This window comes from Pteropus alecto, unplaced genomic scaffold (genome assembly GCF_000325575.1).
Source record: "Pteropus alecto unplaced genomic scaffold, ASM32557v1 scaffold103, whole genome shotgun sequence".
Taxonomy (NCBI): domain Eukaryota; kingdom Metazoa; phylum Chordata; class Mammalia; order Chiroptera; family Pteropodidae; genus Pteropus; species Pteropus alecto.
In genome coordinates, this window is record NW_006436288.1 from 3,198,022 (window position 1) to 3,216,623 (window position 18,602).

At 37.4% G+C, this 18,602-nt stretch overlaps 1 protein-coding gene and 2 pseudogenes across 2 annotated transcripts in view; 1 reads left to right on the forward strand and 2 right to left on the reverse strand.

Moving 5' to 3' along the window:
• Nucleotides 1-7,679: 7,679 nt before the first annotated feature.
• DERA (deoxyribose-phosphate aldolase) overlaps nucleotides 7,680-18,602 on the forward strand; it is a 137,709-nt gene continuing 126,786 nt past the window's right edge. For both annotated transcript variants that reach the window (XM_025047414.1, XM_006912658.3), the window contains exon 1: nucleotides 7,680-7,822. In XM_025047414.1, coding sequence (XP_024903182.1) covers nucleotides 7,792-7,822 — 31 coding nt within the window. In that variant the 5' untranslated portion in view covers nucleotides 7,680-7,791. The remainder of the gene's footprint in view (nucleotides 7,823-18,602) is intronic.
• Nucleotides 9,438-9,556, reverse strand: LOC112480431 (annotated as a pseudogene).
• LOC112480340 lies at nucleotides 12,636-12,754 on the reverse strand (annotated as a pseudogene).

Genomic DNA, 18,602 nt, shown 5'->3' on the forward strand with positions numbered 1-18,602 from the left:
AATAATACCTTATTACATGATACATGGTAGTTATAAGGAAAAAAAAACAATCCAGAATTAGCAGAAAATCACTCAAAAATCCCACCACCCCAAAAATCTATTAAATTGAGCGAACATGCATATTAGTACATCTATATATACAGATAAAGATTTTATGAAAATGGGATAATTGTAGACCTGTAATATTTTACTTTATTTTTTAAATTCAGGTGGCATTCAAAAAGTTTACTACCTTTCCAATAAAATGGATCAACTTGAGTTTAGATTTGTAATGTATTTTTTTAAATGTGAAGGGGATATTAAACTAGAATAACATCTCTGCCAAATTGCTTTTATCTTGTGAATGACTCTTGATAACTTTCCTTTAAAAGAAATAACCAGCCAAAGAGTATATGTTTTTGAAGGTTTGTGGTAACCCAGAGAAAGCACTGTAGGCTGTGACTACCTCAAAGGACCAAAAAAGTGTATCATTGAGCCAACTAATGATCCACAGAGTCTCATGGGATGATGATAGTACTTTTCTGTTGGTTTTGCTACATGCTTGGTCCTCAGCTTACAGAAGCAGTATTAGGAATGTGCTAGAACTCCAATTAGAGTCTTACTTATCCTAAATAAAGTTGAAATTTACATGCACCAGATTAGAATCATGAAATTGCTTGGTATTTATGAAATTTATGATCCAAGATAATTTCTTCTATTTAAGTTTCATAAATGTCTAAAGACCCTATACAATTAAATGTTTACACCATCACCAGATGGCATATGGCTTGGAATCTATAAACGTTGTTTTGAGTTAAGGTTGTAAGTTGAATTTTAGGCCATGAAGTTCAGTCATAACATGCCGTATACTTTATGTGGCTAGAATGTTCATGTTGGTCGGATAAGCTGTCAAGTTCTTGTGCTTTTAGCACATTTTTAGGTACCTACTTAAGTCATTTTATGTTTCAGCTTTTGCCAGATTATGTAGAGTTTCTTAGGATTGTAAACTTTTAACAACAGAGGGCATGTTTTTAGAGATTTTGCTGGTTTAACTTCTAAGGATAGTCTCGTTTATCTTTATAGCCTTGTATATACTGAGCGTACAAATCACCAGGCAGGATGTGGGAACAACCAGTGTTTGGTATCCTTTGTGTACTGGTTTTCTATTGCTGCTGTAACAAATTATGACACATTTGTGATTTAAAACAACACAAATTTATCTTAAGAGTTAGGGAGGTCAGAAGTTCAAAATGAGTCTCACTGGGCTAAAATTAAGCTGGCAAGGTTGCATTCCTTCTGGAGACTAGGAATGTTTTTCTTTTCCAACTTCTAGAGGCCACCAGTATTCCTTCCTTGTCTCATCGTCCTTTCCTCTGTCTTCAAAGCCAACAATGTAGCATCTTCAGATCTCTGCCACCTTATTTCACTTAAAAGGATACTTGTGATTACATTAGACCTACCTGGATAACTCCCCAGTTCAAGACCCTTAATCACACCCACAAAGTCCCTTTCACCATATATAAGGTAACCTTCACAGGCTCCAGGGGTTAGGACATAGCTATCTTTGGGGGGCCATCGGTCTGCCTACCACACTTTATAATGGTAGAATTTTACAGTAGAATTTACTTTAGCAAAAAGTTCAAATATGTATCTGCTAAAGTTGCACTCGTCAAAGTCTCCAGTGTCCTGCGTGGGTGGAGATAAGGGGCCATATCGTACAAGCTGGACTCCTCCTAGGTAACTGGGTCTCAGGTCAGCTGAGGCTGTACAAGGGTTCACAGGAGAGGCAAGAACTTTGAGCAGGTTCTTACCATGTCTGACTCTTCAGAGGTGACGATGGGCTGCTGCATGGAGGATAACTGAAAAATAACCTTCCTGGTCTGGTAAGATTTGGTGCCAATTTGAAGACTTCTTTCAACAACTATTTAGTATACTTACAACATACCAGCCACCTTTCTAGGCAAAAGTAGTATTGATGAAGACAAAAAATATACTACGTAACTTCAGTGATAAGAACTGTGAATAAATGGGACAAAATAAGTGGCAAAAGAAGGGATAAGGGACTTCAAACCTGAATCACAAAAAGGTTAGTCATGCAAAATTTAGGTAACAATAGACCAAGTAGCAGAAATAGCAAGCCAAGTGCAAAGGCTTTGAGACAGAAATAAAGCAGCTTTGACTAGAGCAATGCAAGGGAAAAATATAAAGGTCACAGCTGAAGTCAGATCATCATAAAAATATGATATAATGGTAAGCCACTACGGATTTAAACGAGGCTGTCAACTGGCCTCTTCAAATCCTAAAGCAATTACCTTTCCGGCTGTGTAGAGAAGATGAATGGGATATAGGCAGAGAAGGGGAGTAGGGGCAAGAGAGAATCGTTAGGAAGGCACTGTAAGAGTCTGAGAAATAAAGATGGCCTGGCCTAGGTGCGACAACGGAGACGAGGCAAGGTACAGATTCAGAAGAGCCCACAGGACTTGCATATAGATTAGATACAGGGATTACAGAGAATAGAGTTGAGGATTTGTCTTTTAGTTTGAAAAAAATGAGTATTAGGTAGTCCCAGTTATTAGAATAAGTAACAAGAAGGAAACAAGTTTGGTTGAAAAATTAAAATTTTATATAGGTAAATCTCTCCTTCCCATTCCACTCTTGCTCTGGGGCTTCCCTTCTGTGTTCTAATGTCTAGTAGGTCATGGAAACCCAAATTCTTGCCTACTTTTTAGTAATTTACCTTATGAATCATTACTTCCCATTTTTAGTGTCATCCAGAGATTTCTTCTAAGAAACCAGGATTGAGTGTAGGTCATCAATTCTCTTGAGACTTTTTCATGTCAGTAAATAAATTTCAACACATTCTTGTTAATGGCTACAAAGTAGTATAGTAAAGGTGTACTATAATTTATAACAGGTTACATTTTTAATAGTTCAATAGAATTTAGCTTTCTTTGAGGCTGAGGTGGAGGGAAGTGAATATGATTTTTCAGAAGCAGCAACAAAATGGGGAATTGAAAGTGCAGACCAAGGGAAAATATTTCTTTAGTAGGTACTTACGTTTTTACACCTGTATATTTTAAAACAAAGTAATTCCTAATGGGTTCTGTATGTTACTGTACCTGTTGATCTCTTACACTAGGGATATTCCTGAGGAAGAGGAATTACTGGAGCAAGAACGTTCTCAGGAGGCTCAGCTTTTCTTTGCTTATCTATAGGAATGCATGATTTTTAGTGTGACTTGGTATCGCTTAGATCAGTGTGACTTTAAAGTCAGTGGAGTTTCTGAAGAAACAAATGAGACATCTAACAAATTTACCTGTGAAAACGAGGCTGGAGTATGCAGCTAACTGATAACTATTGAACAGTATTTTATAGGTTGAATCACTATATAATTAATGAGAGAATGGAACTTAGTCAAGTGGAAAAGAACTGATTTTAGTTTATGGACCGTGCATATGACAATAGTCCCGTAAAATAATGGACCTGAAAAATTATTATCACCAAGTGACATTGCAACCATTTTAGCTGTCATAGCACATGTGTTAAATGTTTTTGGTGATGCTACTATAAATAAACCTGCACTGCCTGTCATAAAATTACAGTAAATATGTATAGTACATTATACTTGATAATAAATGACATTGGTTTATATATTTATGCATTTTATTATTTTGGAGTGTACTCTTTCTACTTTGAAAAAAAGTTCGCTGTAAAACGGTATGCCATGCTATCCCGGCAGCAGCGTTATACATCTTGTGTACACCATGTCTCTTGATAGCGTCATTTTCTCTTGTGGTTGATTTGATCTTGTGTTTTATAAGTTTAGTGTAGCCTAAGTGTACAGTGTTGATGAAGTCTACAGTAGTGTATAGTAATATCTTAGGCCGTCACATTCACTCTCCACTCACTGACTCACCCAGAGCAACTTCCAGTCCTGCAGGCTGTATTTATGGTAAGTGCCCTATACAGGTGTACCATTTCTTATCTTTTATATTGTATTATTATTGTATGTTTAGATATGTTTAGGTGCACAAATGCCATTGTATTACAATTGCCTATAGTATTCAGTATAGTAACATGCTGTACAGGTTTGTAGCCTAGGAGCAATAGGCTATACCATACAGCTTATGTGTGTAGTAGACTAGACCACGCAGGTTTCTGTAAGTACACCATGATGTTCACACAACGATGAAATCACCTAACAACTCATTTCTCAGAACATATCTCTGTTGGTAAGTGGCGCATGACTCTATATGGGAAACATAATTTCAGAGAGGTTAAATGGCTTGTCTAATGAGTTTGGCTTCAAAGAGATAGAATAATAAGTGTGTGGTCTGTAGAGCTATATTGCCTGGATTTGAACTGTCCTCTAGCACTTACAGACTAATTTCTGAGACTTAATTTTTTTTTTAATCTGTAAAGGGAGATGGTAGTTCTCAGATTTTTTGGGGGAGAAATATCAAATAATTGATGTAAAGGGCTTACCTCAGAGGCAGCACTTAATATTAGCTAGTATTACATATTTATTCTATCAGTGATTCCCTAACTTTGCGATTTGGTGAACCAATAGATGAAAAAGCAGGGAGGTGAGCAAGATGGAACAGTCTTCTAATAATGCCAAGTGAAGCTATTAAAAAAATAAAAAGATTATCACCACAATCTTCATAAAAGAAAGGACATTTTAAAATTCAAGTTGTAGTGTAGGCTTTAGTCTCTGAATGAAGGACTGTTTTTTAAATTGAATAAATTTAGCTTCATAAAAGACAATATAATTCTTATTTTTCTTATTTCACCACAAATTAGGAATTAGATGGTTTGTAAGTTTCCCTCCAGTTCTGAAATAATTCAGTTCTAATATTCATATTCTTCCTTAGTCTTTTCTGCTTCTATACTTTTCCCCATCTAACTTAGAAATAACTGGTTGACAGTCTATAGTATATTTACCTATGGAACCTGTGAATGACTGCTTTTAGAAATCGTAGAATTAGAGACCACATTCAAATGAAATTGGACTGGTGAAAAAAGTGGGCACTATAAGAAAATAGCATAGACAGTAATATACAATCATTCATCTAAGAAACATTGGCGGCCTACTATGTACCAAGTACTATGCTAGATGCTAGGCATATGACAAACCAACAAATAAATGGTCAATGTCCTTTGGAATTTAACATTTGGATTACTCCTATCTCCGAGGCCAGGTAGGTTCTTGAGGCTTCAAAATAAATATGACATATTATTAGAACTTTAATTTTAATTGAAGAAGGAGTGGGGGTGGGAAGACAATTTATACAGCAATTTAAAATTTATATTAACATAAAAAGCAATGGCTTGTAAAATTTCATGGATTAAAAGAATATAATAAAGACAGTTTTACTCTTGTAAGAGCCAGTTTGGGCTATAGTTTCCAATTGGCATGCATAGTTTTGCTTTCCTCTGCCTCTAGATTGATAATTCTTTATCTAGGTTGATGATTCTTTATTTAGCTTGCATTAACATCATTTGAGGGAACTTGTTAAAAATACAGATTCCAGAGTCTTAGAGATTCTGATTCAGTAGGGCTGTCTGTGGTGAAGCCTAGAAAAGGCTTTGAAAAAGACTCCGGGGAGATCCCATTTGGTAGTGGTGGTCTGTAGATCTTTCTTTGTGAGATCTTGCCTTAGGGGTACTTCAGAAGTTTCACAAGGCACTAAATTTGAAAGAGAAACACCCACAGTGAACCTTGGCAATATTTCTCCATTAAAGAAATTCATTTTTTTTTTTTTGCTTTCTAGCCCCACTATCTCTGAATGCTGCCAATTTAGCATACTTTCAAACTGTAAAGATTAATTCCAGATTAGTACTGTAGAACAGGTCAGTTTTAGAAAAAGTCCTTGAGAAATTCTTGTCAGATATATGGCTAAAGTGTTTGCTGTAGGAGGCTGCCCTGATTCTAGTTTTTCAGCTACATTTGTATCTCATAGCTCTTTTTATTGTTTTAATAAATTTACATTATACATGAATGTATAATGAATGGTTTTAAATCTGGCTTAGAGTTGTATGTGCCCATAAAAATAGCATTCTATTTGTTATCTTCGTACCTTTTAGGGATCGCAGTGCTCTCCAGCTGACGACCACCAGGACGGACCTATAGTTGAATAAACATGGGTTTACTCACTGCAACAAGAGAATGCTCACCATGAGCAACTGTGAAGTGTCTTAGTAAGAGGTTGTTAGAAATGACGTAGGATTTGGGCTCGGGTTTGGTGAAGGTTCAAGTAGGCCATTGTTCTGGATTGGACTGCTGTCAGGAAGTGGTGATAACTCTATGATGAGGCATCTTAATTCATATCTAAAACACAAGAATGGCTAAAACTGAAGAGTAAAGAAATGACAGTCACTTATATTAGCCAGCATAGGGGCTGTTAGGTTATTTTTGTGTTTTGGACAATGTTAATGTTTTTTCTGTGTTCAGACATGATTATGAGTGGCCTCGTTTTATTGATTCACCAGGGTCACAACGGCCTTGGCTGATGCTGTTGTTCTGTGAAATTGTTTATGTTTGACTGGAGAGCACAGTGGGCTAACTGTGAGTGCCAGGCCAACTCCAGGCTATCAGGGCCTGCTTTTCTCTTTCTCAGGGTTAAAATAAAGGAAAAATACTTTCGTATGTGTGAATAGAATCTAGACACATCCAAAATATTCAACAGTAGTTATGTGTTGAAAAGGCCGAAAGGCAGCTCAGTGTAGGGGAATAAGACTGGGATTACTTTTCTTAATTAGCCCCATAATTGCCCTGTGAACTTGACAATAACATATTTGTTGAGCATCTACTATATGCCTTGATGTGTCCTATGTGTCCGGTACTTTACACGTATACAATAACATTCCAGGCAAATATGTTTTGATCATCCCCTTTTTATACATAAGTAGACAATAACATTCCTAGAACAACCAAATTATTAAGTGGAATTGCTGATATATTAAGGGATTCTATGCATTATGAACCTACTCAGTTTCCACTACATCAGGATGCCTATTTATTTAGAATTTTAGTGTCGGTAGGTATAGCAATAGAGAGAAAATACATACATGGCAGGACTGTTCTGAGGCTCAAACGCTAGCATATATCTGAAAGGCACCTAACACAGTAACTGGCTCCTGGTAGACAAGCCATAACTAAGTTTTCTTTCAGCAGAAAGGAGAGACCACTGATTTTGAGTACAGGTGAATTGACAAAGTAGCCTTTTTTGATTGACTCTGAGGATTTTAACCCTCGGGTCACGGAAAAGCCAGGCTGAAAAAAAATCTTAGTATCACAGATTCAGAGTTTAGAGCTCCAAGAAATTGTCGAGGTCATTTCTTACAAATGAGGAAACTGAAGCTTAGAAAAGGGAAGTTGATGTGCAGAGTATCTGTGTCGGAGCTAGGCCGACAAACCAGATCTTCTCAGTCCTAGGCTCATTTGCTTTTCAGGGCACAGAGCTGCCTCCCTTCTTGGTATGCAATCTTACAGTTAAAAGTTTCTAAACGTTGTTATTCCGTGCAGTCGGCAACCTAAGTATTTCTAAACGGATTATAATAGCATTATTTCCGGGGATCAGTGTTCGAGTTCACCCTGGTGGAGAGGACCCGGGACAGGGGAGGCAGGATTTCTTCGCAGAGCTCTGGGCCTGGAGTCCTGACCACGAGGGCCAAGGGCTGCGACTCCGCCCCTTGAGGGACAGGGGCGGGGCGATCGCCTCGTTCCTGTAGAGCCGCCAGGAAGGAGGAAGGGCTGGCCCAAGTGAGCCTGACGCCAGGGACCCCGCAACTGCTTCAGCACCCGGTGCCATGTCAGCGCACAACCGGGGCACGGAGTTCGGTAAGGGCCCCGCAGGTCGCCCCGTTCCCCTTTCCCCGCCTCCGGCGCGTCCGCCTCCTGCCCTTTGCCTCCTCTCGCAGCGCGGTCTGACCGCCACCCGCCGCCCGGATCGTGGTGCTCGTGGGCCGGGAAGTGGCGGCACCGGGACCGCTCCCACCCCAAGCAGAAGCACAACCGGGAGACTTAACTCTTGGGCACGTTGACCCACCCTACTGGCCTTGGCACCCAAGCTGCCTTTTTGTAAGCGGAAGGAATAAGAAAGGATTCAACCTTTACCTTTCAATTTACTACTTTACCTTCTAGCTCCCCAGTTGCAAAGAACAAAAACAAACCCCCCTAACCCCAAACAAACAAAACCAGATAAAAACCCTCCTTGCCCACTCTGACTATAATCCTGTGCTGTTTAATGCTGAGTTTCCACAGATAATTTTAACGCAGCTGTATCCCAAAGATGTCCTTACCGATAGAAAGTTGTCAGGCCTATCTCTGTACTATATAACTTATTGAAAAATATGTGTGATTTTAGAGGTACAAAGATTTGTAAAAGTGCCTGAATCATTTCACTATTTTTCATTTCATTAATATTATCAAATATTATTGAAAAGAAAATTTAATTCTGATTTCCAAAATGTGAAAAGTTTTTAATTCCAACAGTAAACTATGATTGGCCAAAGGTTAAGGATTTTAGTTTAAATATTATAGCTTGGGGATCTGTATCCTGGCTCTTCAATTTAGCTGTGACTTTGGGCACATTACTTAATCACTCTGTGCTTAAGTGTCTTAATCTGTAAAATGGTTATAATAGTATTTATTTTATAAAGTTGTTTGAAGATTAAATGAGAAGATGTAAATTGTTTAATACATTGTGGATACCTAGTAAATATGAATAACTAATAGTAATATAGAGAAAGTTCTGTTTATAGGGGCTAATTTTGAGAAAATTAGTTATAAGTTATATATAACATATATAGGTACTTTTTTCCCCCTTTAAAAGTGTATGTTCTAACTAAACAGTCTAGACTTCAAGAGATGGTCCAGAACTTTTGTTGAATGGTTAAGAGCGTGACTTTATAAAACAGTTGATTTCCTCACCAACATGATTCTCCTTTAGTCACTTCCCTTTACGAGATTATGTTTTAAACTCAAGTTCTATCTCTGAAATTTGGACTTTAGTAATAAAGGAGTATTCTCTAAATTGGAAGAGCCTGAAAAATGGTGGATGGAGAATAGGGATGGGGTGCAGGTCTTACCTTGGTATCTTCAGAGGTGTGGCTGTGGGACTTTGTACTGTACACACAAAGGATGCATCATTATTTTCCCAATTCATTTTTCCCATTTATTTTTCTTTCATAAATACAATTAAAACATTTTTACTTTTTTAAATTGAGATATAACTGACATATAACATTTTTACTTAATTTGTAAGAATTGCTTCCATTCACTTGTTGAAATATAACAACATAGGCAAAAAAAACAATTACTATGTAGAACAATAGTAAATGTGATTTTTATGCAGCGATTTTTACTTTTTTTTTAGGTGAGGCAACCCTTGGTTGACCTCACAGATTGCAAAGACCTTGTTAGCTTACAATCCCTTATTTTGTATTTATTTTTATGCCTACAGCACCTGGTCTTCCTACGTGGTCTCCCATCCAAGTACTAACCAGGCCTGACCCTGCTTAGCTTCCGAGATCAGACAGGATGGGGCTTGTTCAGGGTGGCATCACCATAGACTTTTATGCAGCGATTTAATAATCATAGTTTATTTTTTTTCTTTGTTTAAATAAAATTAGATATATTTCAAGGGTGTTTTTCCTTCACTGGTATTATTAATCCAGACAGAGGTTTAGCCTAAAATGCTAAAATAAGTTACTCGATTTATTTATGTACCAGGAAAAAAATAATTCATTATTAATTTATTCAGTATTTTAACTGATATCTTTTACAGTTTTAAAATTAAAAGTCCTTTAAAATAAATATTGTAACTTCTTTTTCTTAGTACAAGAGGAAACCATATTTATTGTAAAAATTTTAGAAAATACAGTTAGCACAAAAAACTGTAAAATTACTAATTCAGTCCTTGTTATTTATATTTTATTGTATATACTTCTACTTAATAGACTTTTTTTGTTAAATAGGTTCATTTGAAGCTGAACCTGATCTTCAAGGAAAACATTCTTTTATTATGTTATTTGGATGCATGAAAGAAAGAACAAACCCTCTAACTTTAATGTTAGTTTTTGTCAGCATTTAGTGATCAGTGCTATCTGTTGAAGATATTGTCTACTTACAACGTTTATTTCTGATTTTCTCCAACTCAAATATAAAGCTAAAAACCTCTTTTCCTTTGAGCAATGTTTGCCCTAAGTGGGTAGGTGACAGGTATGTCCTTATAGAGAGAAACTTTGCTAGTTTGGCCAAGCTGCTTGATTTATTTGAATAGGTCATTGGTTCTCATATTGTGGTCCCTGGTCCAGCAGCATTAACATCTGGGAGCTCATTAGAAATGCAGATTCTCAGGCCCCATTGAAATCTTAATGAATCAGAGCTTTGGGGGTGGGACCTAGCATTCTGAATTTTAACAAGTCTTCTGAGTTGTTCTGAAGCACACCTAAATTTGAGAACCACTGGCCTAATGTTCTCTGTGGCTCTAGGAAGTGCTTTAGGCCCTTCGCATTGTATGAAAACGGACTGATATTCTGTTTATTCTCTTAGCCACCTTTGAATTTTGCCTGAAATGTAGGTACAGATGGGCAGTGATCTTTCTCTTTTTCACTGATGTACACCATGCACCTAGAATAGTGTCTGGCACAAAGAAGACCCTCAAACGTGTCTATTCAATGAAGGAATGAATTTAGAGCTACTACTTTCTTGGGAGAACTGGGGCATCTACCTGGGTCCCCATGCGTGGACAGGTATGAAGTGCTTCACCCTCTCCCTCTTTTCTGAATATCATTAAAATTCAGTTGTTATTTCTGTCTTTAAAGATATCTCAAGAGACTTATGAAAGATGTTGATAGTGTGGCCTTCTTTCAAGTGTGATTTCCTTTGGAGGCATTTGGAAATGGGAGAGGTTGTATTAGGTGACTTCTAAGATTTTCCTGGTCTATATATCTGTAAGTTCTTGTGTACAAGAAGGAAAATTTCAAGGATATATGAAAAATGAGAAAAAAAACAATCGAAGACTGATTTTTAATCGAGGGGCATGGGGATAATATATTGGATTTCCTGGGTTGAGTCACAAGAGATTATTTTAGGCATGTGTCCACAAATTGGAATCATCAGAGGGGATGATTTACTGGGGAATGTAAAGACTATTGTGTTCTCCAGAGAGACTTTCTGTAATCCAAGTCAGAACAAACAGAAAGGGCAGTTTATTTGTTTAAAACATGATAAAGGAGATCAGCTTTGGCTTGTTGCCAAACCAGGAACCATGATGAGATTTTGTATTTTAGGAAGCACATTTATTCATTCGACATGTAGTTATTGAGTACCAGTTGTATACTCTGTAGTATTGCTCTGAGCTCTGGGGATAGACAATGGACAGGGGTAGTCCCTGCTTTTATGGAGCTAGGTCTGGTTCAGGAGCTGGGCAGCGAGCCAGAGCTCCAATGAAAATAATTACAAATGTGATATGCAGTTATTTTCCATTTATTTTTGTCTGTTTAAGAAATTAGATAGCTCTGTTTGGGGGTTGTACTTTGAAACTATTTAGTATTGTCCTTCTGTAAATTTTCAGTTTATTTATGTTCGTTTATATTAGTATGTATTTGAGGTTTCCTGTATTCTTAATGGGTTATAATTGTTATTGTTATTATTTAATATCAAATTGTTCCAGATTTTGCTAATAGGAGCCCCTTCAGCCTCGCCCCTCTCTCTCTCTTTTTAAATGTCCCGTTATTTTAAAAAGTACTTACTTATTTTCTAGTGAAACAAGCCAAAGGTATTCCAGGCTTACTTTATACGTTCTCTGTCCTAGCACTGGAGTCAGCCATTTCTCCAAGGAACATTTCTTTCACTGGATAATGGTATTTAGAAGCCAAGATCTGGGCAGTAGTTATGCTCATGGTGACTGGAGTATCTCTGTTCTCAGGCCCCTCACTGGGCAAAGCTAGAGAATGTATATACTATGCACATACTTCTATATATATCTACTTACCAATTATCTATATCACTCTATATAGTGAAAACCACAAGTTCACAGTGATTTCTCCAATTCTAGTCTAACACCACAGGGTTTATTCCATTTTTCTCTCTTCCATATTTGAAACTCCACATGCTGAGCTGTGCATACCCCACCCCCAGGAGACATTCCTGTCAACTTTCTCAGGCTCCGACACCCTGGGTTGGATGCCATCCTTGTCCTGCTTGGGCTCCAACTCCTTGTATCAGGCTTCTGCCCTCATTGATACCCCCAGTAGGCCTGGTGGTCTGTGTCAGGCTGCCTCTTCATGTAGATAGCTTCTTTATCCTGCTTGTCTTGACTTCCCATGTCTGGCTGCCCTTTTGTGCAGATATCCTTCGTGTTGGACTCTGGGCCACCACCATGTGTGAGTACTCCCCTCACTTGTACAGGCTTCTGTACCTCACTCCACCATATGGCTCCCCCTCCCGGCCTGGCTCAGATATCTGCCTTGCTCACCCCCTACACATAGACACATCCATTTAGGAAAATTTTTCAGGAAGTGAGAGGAGACTAGAATAAAATTTTAAATCTATTTTTTTTTCAGGCGAGGCAGCCCTTGGTTGACCTCACAGATTGCAAGGACCTTGTCAGTTTACAATCCCTTATTTTTTAATTATTTTTTTTTTACGGCTATAGCACCTGGTCTTCCTAGGTGGTCTCTTATCCAAGTACTAACCAGACCCGACCCTGCTTAGCTTCCGAGATCAGACGGGATTGGGCTTGTTCAGGGTGGCATAGCTATAGTAAATCTATTTTTATATATTATAAATTTATACAAAAAAAGGTTTTTTTAAAAAAAAACAAACTTAAGTGGAATGCCCACTGGTCCTGGCACGTGTTACCTGTTGCTTGTGGTAATGGCCGGGTTACCAAAGGGAGGATAACCTCGTCTCTGCTCTTCCAGAGCTCACAGCCAGCTAAGGGCGACAGTCATGTAGGTCATTATGGTAAGATAAAAGTGATGATAAAAGAGTGGTCAGATTGGAAAGAGGAATTCACAGACGTACAGTCCAAGGGAAGTTTTTTGGGAAAGGATATTTTTGACAGGGAGTAATTTCTGCAAAGGAACTGAGCAAAACCAGCCTGGCATCAATTATAGGTACCCTGTTTTCAGATTCCTAGTATAATCTCATTCTATTATAATGACTAAGAGTAGTATTTTAGGGAGGAAGGAAGAAAAATCCTTTATATTTTGTGTTTGAAATACACAGAGTTAACATAATGATTATATACATTTCTAGATTTAAAATTGGGCATCCTTTTATGAATGCTAACTTTGATTTTTATCTTAAAAGTCTTTTACTGTTTGCCTGTAAGCATGAGTGATGAGGCTGTCTTTTATTATTCTGATACTGTTTTGATTAATGGGAAAAAAAGTATAAAGTAATAATTTTGGTTTGTTTTATAATTGAATAATTAAAAGTCCTCCATGGTGCCTGCTAAGTTAAAAAACAAATTTTTTTAAGCACCTAAGCCCTGTGGATTCTAATTGTTAGGGAAGAAGACGAACTTCAAGCGCTCATTTGAAATGGGATGACTCTGCCAGGAAAGAAAGACTAGTAAATGAGACAGCAGATAGAGCCCTTGAGGATGCGATTTGAACATGTCACTAGAAATTGTTTAAGTGAAGAGCTCTGGCCCTTTTAAAACACTGTCACTTGAGGATTGGGTCACCTTGAAATGTGTTCATCTTTGAGTTAAAGGCATAAAAAGGCACTTTGAAATTTTCCCGTTAACTTTGGTGTGTGTTGTGTGTGTGTCTGCAGCTGTACCTCTCTCCTCAGCCTGCCTCAGCCCTAACAGTCAGTTCCCTGGAAACCAAAGTAGTTGCAAGAGAAGGATAAATGTTTCATCTCAGCTCCAGAAAGCTATACAGATTTTTTAAATGTTGAGACACTCTGGCTCCAGCTTCTGACTCTCTGTATAGTGAGGCCTTCCTCCCTAAAGCCAACTTTGAGATGACAGTGGCCTCTGGTAATTACTTCCTAAAAAGGTGCCACTTAACTGGTGCTTTGGTTGTTTAGGAATGTGGTTAATGATGTCAAAATTATGGTCTTTAAGTCTGGTAAAAAAATATCCAAATCAATTGCTCTTGTAACCCAGATTCGGATCAGTTTTTCAGCTGAACGTGATGAACATACTCCTACCCTCATAGCCACGAGGTAGGAGTACACTGTGTGTGTGTGTGTGTGTGTGTGTGTGTGTGTGTGTGTGTGATTTCATTCAAATGTCTCACATTTGACATTGAACTAGGTATCTGGTGTACTTAAGGTATAACTCTTATCTCCAATGTAGAGATCCTTGAATAAACATTACTTATGAATATTTTAAACACTATTTTTGAGGAGAATGATAGTATCCACATTTATAAAACTATCTTTTTTTTTCCCCATGTCATAATTTTATAGCAAGGAGGATTCTAAGATATAAAGCTAACACCTTTCTGTTACAGATGAGTAAACTGAAAGCTGGACAAAGTAAACCTATGGTCACATGGCTGGTTAGAGGCAGTTCTGGAATTGAAACTCTGGCATTCTCTATGCTGATTTATTCCAATACAATGCATTTACCTCCTTTGTCATTAGCTTTCTAGGAGCTCTCTGGGCTGTGGTCCTGAATCAGGATCACCTGAGATGAGTATTAAAAATGCTGAGCCTCAGAGTAGCTTTAACTATCCTTATAGTTAGTGGTTCAGGAATCTGCATTTTCGCAAGCTCCCCAGAGGGTTCTTATGAGGACTGCAGATTCAGAACTCTGCAGTAAACTGTAGAGTTACCCAGGTTAATTACAGACTCAGATAATCTTAAATTGCTATATATTATTTTTGATAAATCTTTCAGTCACTTTTACCTTTATATTAATATCTTTATCATATTTTAAAAATTTGGTTAGCAAAGTTTCTATAAGCAGATTTGGAGAGAAATTAGCTTTTTATTTTCTAATTAAAACACGTGAAGAAATATGTTAGAATGAGTATGAAAACTGGGAAAATCAGGAGGGTAAGGCAGTTAAGCAGGTGCATATATCTGAAAAATGCATTGTATCCAAAAAGGAGCATATTTTATTCAAATAATGCTAATGGCTGATGGAAAAATAGAACCAAACAGTGTTCTTCACGATGATTTTTTGGAAATGGTCTCGGGAGAGGACAGACCCTAAAGAACTCCTATAACCTGAAGATGTGAGATTGTCTACCAAAAAGAGTAATTTAGTTAATTTTCTGATTGAAAAAGGAACACATGTATCTTTAGAGATTAAGTTTGCATCGCGGACTCAGGGAGGAAGGTAGATTGTGGCATCTTCATTATGTCCGTACTTGGATGAAGGAGCTCAGCTCTGTATATTTTGATGTTTTGAAGGATATTATTGTTTTTTCTTCAGTGTGTAGAGAAAACTTAAATACTAATGCTAATTTTCCAGAGAAGAAACAAGAAACGTATTTTAGTCTTGTATCTTTATAAGCAGACTTTATTTTCCTTTTTTAAAAAAACTTTTGACTCTTCAGGAGTCAGTGGTTATTGTAATCTCAAATGCATTCCATTCAACACATCTGTCTTGTACTCAGCACAGTCCATACTGTCCATGTCTTTGCGAAAGAGACAAGAGCAGTAGAAGTTGGGAGGCCCAACCCTTGAGAAACTTCCCTTCATCAAACTAAAATATCCCTGGGGAATCACACTGCTGTATTCTTGTGACAAAGTTTGCTCATCATCAGGATATGCAGTTGGCTCTGTTTCAAATGATGATCCAGCCAACCTTCTATTTAGTGTTAAAAATATTGTGGGAAATCTCTTGAGCTAGGCAAAGATCTGACATGGGTTATTATGAGTGAAAACTTCTACATAGATCTGGCTCCAGGAAGAAAAATATCACAATTTCAGTCTACAGATGAATACTCTGATTGGTTGTAATATTACAGTAGTAATTACATGATAGAAGCTGTGGGACATATGATTAGCATGTAGAGTCCAGACAATTGGCATCGATGCTAATAATAATGAAGACATCTCAGAGAAAAGCAGAGTTCTCTTTACTCCCTAAAGAAAGTGAAATCATTTTGGTGCTTGACAATAGTTACTTTTATAGAACAAGTTGAAGTTTGGCATCCTATGGAATGCATGTCAGGGGATCTGTAGTTGGCCATGTATGCTTCATTGAGTGCATTGCGATTTACCTAGAAAGGATACAGGATTGGGACCCAGGCATTTTGGTCCTAGCTTTGATAGCATCTGGCCATGTGACCTTAGCCTGGGGACTTCAGTGCACTGGCATGTACTTTTCAAATCTATAAAACAGACACATGACAATGTAGGTTCAACAGCTTACAACAAATGTTATAAGTGATGGGGATGTTGATAGTGGGAGGGCTATACATGTGTAGGGATAAATGGGGAATCTGTCCCTTCCACTTAGTTTTGCTGTGAACCTAAAACTTCTCTAAAAATTGAAGGTTGTTTTAAAAAAAACAAAGCAGTAAACAGACACATGATCTCTGCGAATCCTAGTTCTGAACGTCTTTGGATTTTCTGATTATTATGTAAAATTGCCATTCTGGGGAGTTGTAGGATGTTCCTTGTGCTTGAATTCAGACCTTTTCCTCCCTTCTCTGGCCATCACAGTTCTCTGGCTTTCTAGGCTCTAAGTTCCAGAGATCAATTTACATTTCCCCCCTTTCTCTGATGATTGAACATGATTGAATACATTATGTTATATTTTCTTTTTCTCTAGATGTTTCATGAATGTACATCTTGGCTTCATCAATCTTTATGTAAACAGAGCCTTTTATTTTGTGTTTGTTCCTCTGCATGGCAGAATATTGCTTATAGTCTTACCGTTTCTTCCATAAAAAATACCTTGGGGTGTTACCTCTTTCTCTTTTCTTCTGTTCCTATGCTTGGCTTGTTTCATCACACACCTGAATCACGATGGTGGCCTCGTCTATATCTGATTTCTCTACCTCTGGCCTTTCTCATCTGCCCTAGGAAAATTCATATTTGGTTAAACTTTATCTTATTGTCGTTTGTTCAAATAGAACAAATTATACTTATTTTCTCAGATTTACTATTTTGATTATTTGGTCCCTTTAGGATGTACTTCCATTTTATGAAAAGTATAAAATCTTACTTAATCAAATTAATGTAATTACTGTCTTTAGTAGAAAGGAACAATTGAGTTAGTAGGGACAGTCAGATAGTGGTGTGAGGAAGCGATGAATGGGTTTAGCCAGGCAGGAATTCTCACAAGACTGGAAATAGAAATGCCTGTTAAATTCTGTTAAATTATATGTCAAATAATTGAATGAAGCAAATATGTTTTTCACTCTAAAGATTGTACATCGGCATTCTAGAAACAACTTTAGTTTTGAATCATAGAGACTTGTTTGAATCTTAACCCTGACATGTACTGCGTGACCTTGGACAAATAATTTAATCTCTGAGCTTCAGTTCTCTCATCTGTAAATGGACCAAAATTCTACATGGCAGAGTTAGTGTGACTGTTCAGTGAGAATATAGTTAAATCATCCTTACCTTGATGAGTGACCGATACATGGTAGCCATTATTCCAGTAATCTTCCCGAATTACTGCTTTTATTATTTCGTCTCTGGGAAGGCCTTCTTCATCTCTACTAGACTGTTCACCATTCATCGTTTGAGGCCTTTTGCCTTCTCTTAGAGTTCCTACTGATTTCTGCCTTGTGTGTTTGTATGTTGTACTGATGCTTTATCAATAAGGTGATTGAGGGTAGGATCTGTGTTTGTAAGCTCTCTCTATCCCTCATATCACTTAGAACAGTACTTTCATGATGTAAACAATTGTTTTTTTTTTTTTTTATCAGTGTTCTTTAAATGAATGTGAAAAGAAGCATTGTTGCCATTTCTAGGAACTCACAATGACTTTTTAATGCCTGGTGTGCGGAGGCCAGACACTTCTCACTCTCTCTGTCTTTGAGGATCCTGGGTCATTTGGTCCCATGCCTGTTATCACCTGCCCCTCCAGTCAGGCTGGCTTGGTCTTTGTTCTTTGAAAATGTTGCTCCTTTTGGAATCCCTATCCATGTTACCCTCTCTGCCTATGGGAAATGATCTTTAGCCTTGGAGGTCAAGTTTAAATTCAGTTTCTTGAATTCTTCTCTTATTCCTTGTTTAGTATATGTCTTTTAACACGTATTTTGATTTTTTGTCTCTATAAGTTTTCTTCTCATCATTTTGATCGTATTATGTTCGTTAACACCAAGGACAATAGCTAGTGCATGAGAAGCATACCTATCTGTGAACTTGGGAGAATGAATCAGTGTGGAGATTTTACTCTTTTAACTGTGGGGAAAAAAGTCTAAAACTTATGCCATCTAGGATGAAATCTTAAAATTAAATATCTTTAACATTGGTTTGCCAAATTATAAAGGTAATACATAGTCATTATAGTAAATTTTGAAAGTGCATAAATGTAGAGAAGGAAATTAAAATTGCTCAATATTGTCCCGTGGTGAAGTAGACCTCTGAAAGTTTAGTCCCTGTCTGAGGTAGAGTTTACCGGGTAGAATTTAATTGTTTTTGGCTACTGGGAGGATCGTCATTATAAGCATGTAACTCCTTG